The sequence below is a fragment of the Branchiostoma floridae genome, unplaced genomic scaffold, assembly GCF_000003815.2.
Source record: "Branchiostoma floridae strain S238N-H82 unplaced genomic scaffold, Bfl_VNyyK Sc7u5tJ_1285, whole genome shotgun sequence".
Lineage (NCBI taxonomy): Eukaryota > Metazoa > Chordata > Leptocardii > Amphioxiformes > Branchiostomatidae > Branchiostoma > Branchiostoma floridae.
In genome coordinates, this window is record NW_023365693.1 from 31612 (window position 1) to 40186 (window position 8575).

The following is an 8575-nucleotide window of genomic DNA, read 5'->3' on the forward strand; positions in this document are numbered from 1 at the left end:
AAGATGTAAAATAAAAGGTATTACCCATTGTTGATGATGTCATAAAGAGGCCCGCCGGTTCGCGCCGTGGAGGGCGTGGCCTCGCCAGTCAGGACCAGGATGCTCAGGTCGGGGTCAGAGGCCAACAGCTGGACTTCCACGTACACCTGTCAAGGACAAGGGGTCAAGGTCAAAATTAGAAGTTACAAAGAAGGAATCAAGTTTTACACTGCAAGAACTAGATACAAGAAACATATTTTCGGTCATTTTTAATTTGCTTTTGGGGTGCAAAATAACAAACATTTTAAAATACCAAAAATATAACCCTAGTTGGCAGCGATTGTCAATTCGTTTCTTTTTCAGGCCTCAATTTTATGAGTGGTCCCGTTCATAAAGCACATAACAGCCTTGAAACAAGATTTTGGTAAGGCACAAGGTTTTTAGGAGTGGCCCAGTCCATAATGCTTGCAGAGAGCATCACTGAAGTTCTAAAGATTCTGGCAACGCGCAAGGAGCGGAGCGATCCGTACCTGTTCGCAGACCCTGTAGGTGACGGGGTAGGGCTTGAAGCTGGTGCAGACGCTGTCCGTGCAGAAGTGCATGATCACATTGATGTCGCCCGTACCGACGGCGGAGTACCTAAGAGGAAAGCGGAAATAAAGCATTGTATCAAACCGTTCGGTAATAACGAATACAACGAATAGCGTGCTCTTAGGCTACCAAGGCAGGGTTGATGTAAGGCATTGATACGAGAGCCAACGCTGTGTGGGAGGGTGTGACAACTAAATGGAAGTTAGAACTCAATGCCAAATAGCTAAGATTTAGTTCGTAGAATCATTGTAAGCGTTTGAAGAATGGTTAGCTGAGAAAAGGCTGTTATAACGATGGATGGCGAAATGCCATTCTCTCAATTCGAAACAATACGGTATACATAGTGATGTTGCACCGAAGCAAAATGGCTCATTGAAAAATAAGTAGAGAATGATTTGGAATGTAAAAAAAATTTGGTTTGCACAATTAACCGGTAAAAATACATTTTACAAACGACCAAGATCCAGAGTTTTGTTATCATGGCAACGCATTTGTCAGAAAACCCAATGACGGGAAGTCTTACATTTCGGGAACCTGTATGGGGTCGAAGTCTCCGGACACCTGGAGTCTGCGTGGGATCTGGCACTGGATTCTCATCTCGAACCCGCAGTCTCGGATAATCTCGCCGGCTCTCGCGAGAGACTCGTCCGTCACCATGTTGTCGTATATGATGTAGTCTGGTGTTTCCTGAAATTTCAGACAAGTTAACAGATGACATCACAAGTAAAAACGGGCGGTTCTATCAAGATAAAGTAAGGGATGTTCGTAAGCAATGTATATTTTGTGCCACCTAGGGACCATTGGTGGATACTGCAATACTTAGCCATACTCCGAAGCACAGTGGTACAAAGACTAAATACGACTACAAATATCTAAAACACAACTGCCATCCATAAATGACGATGTTTAAAGACAGCAAGGTGGTGTTGCTAACGTGAAGAAAGTTAAGAAAAGTCAGAAAATGATCGGAAAAACGCCAGACTCACGTAAGACGTAGTTCCGCAGCTGTTGAGAGGCGACTTCATGATCATGTGCGTGCCGTTACTGGTGGCGCGGCAGGCCGGGTCCACGAGCCGCAGGTTGGAGGTGCGCACTTTCGGGAAGGACGCGGCGGCCAGGTCGATCTCCAGAGTACTGTCGGAGCAGGAGACTTCCACACTTGGAGGAGGGGGTGGAGGTGGAGGAGGGGGAGGTGGCGGAGGAGGTGGCGGAGGGGGAGGCGCTGGAGCGGGTGGAAGCGGCTGTGGTGGAGGAGGCGGAGGGGGTGCTGGAGCAGGTGGGGGAGGAGGGGGTGGAGGAGGCGCCGGAGCGGGTGGAGGAGGTGGTGGAGGGAGTGGCTGAGGAGGAGGGGGAGGTGGAGGAGCTGGAGCAGGAGGGGGAGGAGGGGGTGGGGGAGCCGGGGCCGGAACCGGATACGGAGCCGGAACTGGATACGGAGCAGGGGCTGGTACGGGATATGGAGCGGGGGCCGGAACTGGTGCCGGGGCTGGTACGGGAGCGGGAGCAGGGGGAGGTGGGAGTGGTTGTGGTGGGGGAGGGGGAGGGGGAGCCGGGGCCGGAATTGGTGCAGGAGCTGGTACGGGATATGGTGCCGGAGCTGGTACCGGATAGGGTGCCGGAGCCGGAGCTGGTACCGGAACTGGAGCGGGAGCAGGTACCGGATATGGAGCGGGGGCTGGAATTGGTGCAGGGGCAGGAGCTGGTACCGGATACGGTGCCGGGGCTGGTACGGGATAAGGAGCCGGCGCTGGAGAGGGTACCGGATACGGTGCCGGGGCTGGAACTGGATACGGTGCCGGGGCTGGTACGGGATACGGAGCCGGCGCTGGAGAGGGTACCGGATATGGTGCCGGGGCTGGAACTGGATACGGTGCTGGGGCTGGTACGGGATACGGAGCCGGGGCCGGTACTGGATACGGAGCGGGAGCTGGAACCGGGTATGGTGCCGGGGCTGGAACTGGATACGGCGCTGGTGCCGGAACGGGATACGGAGCCGGCGCTGGTACGGGGTAAGGGGCCGGAGCCGGAATTGGGTATGGCGCTGGAGCCGGAGCCGCTGAAACGAAACGAAAACGAACAAGTTTGAACGTTACATAATGTTACGCAAGACAGTATTGAAGTCAAGTCTGGTTTGAAGCTGCATTTTCCTTCAAAATATTGCAGTTTGAAATTATCGTCCGTCGACTTAAGTCACAGGCCACTCCGCTGATAAAGGTGAGAACTACTCACGAAGTACGGGTGCAGGCAGAGCGAAGATGTCCTGAATAATCTCATTAAAAGAAACAGGGATATAGGTCACCCAACGGATAAAGGTTAAGTAGCGGTAACATTACTCACGAACTACGGGTGCAGGCAGAGCGAAGATGTCCGCCAGCAGTGCGCTGATGATCCCTGAGAGCGCGCTGAAGTCGCCCACGTGGAAAACCTTCCCAGTGGAACCCGCGATGGCCTGCAGCTGCGCGTTGTAGGACGCGTCGTTCATCAGCCCGATCCCGATGGAGTACAGCACGATGCCCTGGGGACGAGAACAAACAACTCGGTTGATGAAAGTCGAATGAGAATGTAGGATAAAGATACAAATATGGATGGATTAACAAATATGGATGGATTGAGAAACTTGAGAACACAAGTATTGAAAGACAGGGACCTAAGTTACAGCGCGATGTTCAGATAATGACAGCAAAGAACTTGATATTTGTTATCCTAAAAACAAAACCAAGATTTTAAATTGGAAGTTATTAAAAATTTCCAGACACTGAAATATTGAAACAGGGACCGAAATAGCTGCAATTTAAAATTGAAAATGACAGTTTTTAAAGATGTCAACGAAGAATGAATTCAAATAATTTTCATGAAGGAACAATGTAGCAAAAAACATCACCCAAGATCTTCTAAGAGTACTTGGAGAAGACGAAATGTGCAATTTCATATGATTTGTGCGAACGCCCGGCATTGAATTAAGTCTTGTCCAATAGGAGCAAGAAGCGGAAGGAAAGAATATTTCATCTACCAGTACTTGTCACTTACCGCTTGCTGCGCAGAGCGGGAGGCCTGTGCGATGTCCATGGCGCCGATGGAAGTCTTCCCGTCCGTGATCACTATGCCAACGTGACGTATATCCGGTCGGATAGGGGCTGCATAGAAAAAGCAATAAGAGCTTAAAATCTTAACTTGCTCGAGGAGGTGAATTGAGGTGAATTGAGTTGAAAAGACTTCTTCAGGTTAAATGTTCAGAAATCAAGTCTAAACTTCTAAAACATGCAGTTAGGTGATCTTAGAACATTTAGATAGTTGACATTTTTGATCACAAATGTCATTTGTAGATCGAATAACTGATCTAAGTTGTCCGATTTCTCAGGATCCCAGTTACGGGAATGAACATTTCCATAATCTAATTTCTGAACAAAGAAAGCAAGGTCAAAGTTGAGGAGGTCGTGACCTTCCTTAACATGAAAGAAGGTCAAAGTTAGTAAAAGGTCGTGACCTTACCGAACATGTAGTCCTTAGCGAACATGATGGCCTCCCCGGTGTAGGTTCCAGGTCCGTCCATATAAGGAATGGCGCAAATGGCGGCGTCCACACCGGCGTTGTTATAGTTATCCTCCAGGCCGAACTCTTCTCGGTTCGAGTACGCAAACTGCATAGCGCCGACCCTGGGAAATAGAATAAAGGTTTAAAAACATCTGACTGATCAAAGATAGTTTGCAACTGGTAGCATTTCAGAAGGAAGCGCTGCGCGAAAATCACTATGTAGCATCTAAACAAAATTTAAGTTCAAGCCAATTTGATAGAACAGCATATACAGGTTTTAGGCACAGGAAAAGTTGCAGTCTAGTTGAATTGAATGGAACTTAAAACCATTACACTAATCTTTGAGGACGACGAAAAGTGAAAAGACTTGGCTACAGCAGCAAAGTTAGTCTTGTTGAATTGAAAGTAAATTTATCGATTTTACTCAATCCTTGAGCAGGTTCAAGGTACAAAATCAGTTTTATAAGAAATAAAAAAAAATGGTTCAGTACACTGACCTAAATGAGGTAAGAGACACGGTAAGGCCATCGACCAACTGCCGCATGAACTTCTTGATCTCCTCGAAGTTGAAGGTACCGATGCTGGCGGACCCGTCGGTGATGAACACCATGTCAGCCCGCATGGCTCCGCCCGTCACCCGCCCGGTTGGCATGTAGGACCTGGTGGCAGCGCTGCCCCGGTCGAACGGGGGTACGGTCAGGATCGTCAGTTCTGGGGAAAAAGTTGAATTTCGTTAAAGACATAGAAGCTGTCTCTTCAACTTATAGTTGAAGACTGTCCAGTACCGGACATAGAATGATAGTAGTTAACATTACACGAGCGTTAGAAAGGATCGCGGATAATATTCAGTGATTCTGGGAGCAAATGTGTAGATTTTGATTACCTCAGACAAATGGCTGTCTCTTCAACTTGTACGTTTAAGTAGAAGACGATCCAGTGTATATACAATAGATCATATTACATGAAGAACCGCGGACAACGTTCATTGGGACAATAAAATTTAAATCACTTGTTGTTTCTGGTTTTCGTTCATATGTCAAATAATCAAGGCAGCTCAAATTTTATAGCTTTTGTAAGGTCAGAATCAAATTCCATCCTGACATATTCCATTGTTTCCATATTCTGGATGCAACTTTCAGCAATTTGTTGCAAACATGTTTCCAGAGAGGAAATCGGCTGTCGATATGTAACGCTAGTTCACCTTTATCCGCGGGGTAACCTATATTCGTTGCTTTCAAAATCAGGGTATTTGGGGATATCATGCTGACGAAATGTGAGTTCAAACTGCTATACTTAAAATATTACAATTTGAAACAACCGTCCGTCGACTTGATCTTCCTAAATGCGCTGTTTTGAAAAACAACGGATAAAGGTGAACTAACGTTACTAACGATTTAAAGCAACGAACAGCAATGCCTAAACTTTCAGTTCTAGGCAAACAAGTTTTACTTACGGTCGCATTTCTTCTCTAGGTTATCTTGACATTGGCTGGGAGGACATGCGCAGTTCTGGGACGGCCGGTCAGCCTTGCAGCTGGCACAGCGACAACCTCGGTCTCCGGGGTAACCCAGACCCGCACACAGATCTGGGAACGAGAGGTAAACGGTGCGTTATCGTCTGCAAGCAACATCTGAGGGAGTTTTTACGTCTAACTGGGCCCGTAAAAAACAAACTGAGTTGGAAATAAACAAAATAAACTAGAAGGGTAATGCATAAAAGCAACTGCTGATTCAACTCCCAATATTCAGTTTTGGCTTTTCGTGAAAGTTATATGAAGTTTTAATGTGAGGTTTCTAAAGCTACATTGTTTCATTCAAAACGTAGACAACAAAATAGTAGCACGTTCATGAATACGGAGGATGCCATTGAAATGCTCCGGCAGTAGTTGTTACACTGAACATTACAACTTTAGATAGAAACTACTGCCGTGTGACACGTTAACGTTAACGTTGTGGGATACGAAACGACAATAGAACCAGTGAACTAGTGTAAAGTTACCTTCGCATCCCCGTTCGTCCGAGCCATCATTACAGTCCCTCCTGCCGTCACACCGCCAGGCGGCGGAGATGAAGTCTCCATCCGGGCACCTGGACAACGTTACCATGGAAACCGTTACCATAGAAACAACCATTCACTTAGCCACGTGGGTTTGCTATTGATGTACAACTATGATGAAGCACGGAAATGTATGACGTCACAAGATCAGTAAGGATTAAAGTACTGACGGAGACAGAAGTTGACAAATATATTGGCAAGCACTTGTAATCATTATCTGAAGGGCAGACGAGTTTAAATGTTGCAGAATTAGCGAACGTGTAGAGAAGATTCTAGAAACTTACTGTTGAACTGGTTCGTCTGGTTGGTCTTCACCGCTTCCTTCTTCTCCCTCTTTCACTGAAACGGAGACAGGACTTAAAGTTCGCATTGATCAATACAGATTAAAAGGTGGAAATTAAGCAAAGTTTGTAACAGTGGATCATTAGTGTTGGAATGAGCCAGAATGACTACATGAATGAGATGCACTACAAGTACATAGCTACGTGTTTTTAATACTGAAAATCCAGTAGTGCAGATTTTCATTCAGTGAGACGAATTTCAGAACTGGTTTAGATGGTAGTCCGAATGATAAATTGTACAATGCACAATGAAGATTTCCTGACCGCTCCCATGTTCTAACCAGTAGAGGGTACCCAATAAAGGAAGTCATAAAATGCTAAAATGTTACTGCCTAACATCTGCTTGGAGGTTAACTTCAAAGAGCAGGGCCATCTCCAAGCAGATGTTACGAGGAGAGATCTGAAAATTTCCTGACCGCTCTCAATTTCTGACCAGTGGAGGGTGCCCAGTAAATGAAGTCATAAAATGCTATCATGTTACAATACAGAAAGTCGCTTTAAAGTGTAGAAGTACAATACAAAAAGTTGAAAAATGAGACAAACCGTCTCCGGGTAATCCGCTGCCCTCGCCAGATGCCTCAACTGGGTCATAGCCATAATAGCCATAGCCGAGATAAGCCTTCACTGTAAACGAAAACGAACAATTGTTTTGTCACAAAGGTGCAGTTTAGAGAAAGCTGTAACATTTGCTACCAACCCTGCACTAAGGGGGTGACCAATAACTGGACACTGCAGCGAGACATCCAGGGACAGCTGGTGGAACTATGGCTAGATGCCGAGTTGGGTGATGCAGACTAGTGGTGGCTACTTTACGGTACTTGGTATTGCATACGGCATGCAGCAATGATAAAGTTAAGATTTTGCACGAAATTCGGTCCAGTTCGTGTTCAAACGATAGTATTTATTTAGTAAATGGAAAGGTATGGAGGTAGAAGCCTAGTGACGAAAATTTTTTACTTAGAAGTCCGCAAATGGAAAAAATCCCATGGAAACTTACCGTCGCCAGGGAATCCGCCAAACCCGCCGGTCTCACCGCTTCCTTCATCACCGGATCCTTCTTTGACTGATGAAGAAAAAATACAGGCACAAGTTGAGTTTGGAGACATGCAAATGCTACTAGACTCCGTTAAAGTACAAATATTTCTAATTGGAGATCATTGATATGTGTGAACAACACGAGATGTATTCGTGAATAGTGCAGAGTTTAGTTTACGCAGACTAACAAAAACAGAAGAGGGGATTTCAGAATTAGACCGTTACCTTCTCGGTTAAGAACAAAATAGGCAAAGGTTTGACCGAGACATGTAAATGCTACTCGACTCCGTTTAGGCACCTATATTGCTTGTTTGACATCATTGATATTCGCGAATAACGCGACATGTATTCTTGAGTGTAGTGAGTAGGTTTTACTCTACGCAGACGATACAAATACAGAAGAGGGGTTATAAAATTAAAACTTTACCTTCCCCAGGGAATCCACTGCCTTCTCCTGATGACTCAGTAACTGGTTCTCCCAAAAACTTGACTGAAAGGGGAAAAAGAACCAATGATGTCTGGTTTGTCACCGATGGCAGTTTAAAGATGCAGTCGAGTGTAGAGAAAGCAGTAGCGCTTGCCTCCAACATTCACAACCAAGCAAGAAACTTGCGGACAAGACGTGGCTGCCAAATAACTGCAATGGAGCAGTACCTTCCAGGAAATAGCTAGCAGCTGAGTAGGATTGATGCAGAATAACGTACTAATAGTATTGAGTACAGCATATACGACAATGGTAATGGGCAATGCATTTGCTCTTCAATATTCTAAAGTGTGAAGATTTTGCATGAAATTCCTCCTTAGTTCGTGTTCAAGTGTTGGTATTCATTTCGCGAGTGCCGACAGCAGTACGGAGGTAGAAACTCACGTAGTTATTAGTTAACAAATAGCAAAATATTCATCGAAACTTACAGTCGCCAGGGAATCCTTCGAAACCGCCAGTCTCACCGCTACCTTCACCGGAGCTTTCTTTACTGATGGAGAGAAAATATGCAAGAGGCATGAAAATGTTAGAATCGGTTCCAGTACAAATAGTTTTGAGA

General features: G+C 45.8%; 1 protein-coding gene across 1 annotated transcript in view; it reads right to left on the minus strand.

The window, feature by feature from the left end:
• LOC118407303 overlaps positions 1–8575 on the minus strand; it is a 12319-nt gene that overhangs the window by 1367 nt on the left and 2377 nt on the right. Inside the window, exons 3-17 of the mRNA XM_035807765.1 lie at positions 8445–8518; positions 7960–8022; positions 7495–7560; positions 7041–7121; positions 6441–6495; positions 6100–6188; positions 5555–5686; positions 4599–4812; positions 4060–4223; positions 3598–3704; positions 2908–3085; positions 1557–2626; positions 1094–1257; positions 510–618; positions 25–146 (exon numbers count right to left, since the gene is read on the minus strand). Of these exons, the coding sequence (XP_035663658.1) occupies positions 25–146; positions 510–618; positions 1094–1257; positions 1557–2626; positions 2908–3085; positions 3598–3704; positions 4060–4223; positions 4599–4812; positions 5555–5686; positions 6100–6188; positions 6441–6495; positions 7041–7121; positions 7495–7560; positions 7960–8022; positions 8445–8518 (2688 nt within the window). The remainder of the gene's footprint in view (positions 1–24; positions 147–509; positions 619–1093; positions 1258–1556; positions 2627–2907; positions 3086–3597; positions 3705–4059; positions 4224–4598; positions 4813–5554; positions 5687–6099; positions 6189–6440; positions 6496–7040; positions 7122–7494; positions 7561–7959; positions 8023–8444; positions 8519–8575) is intronic.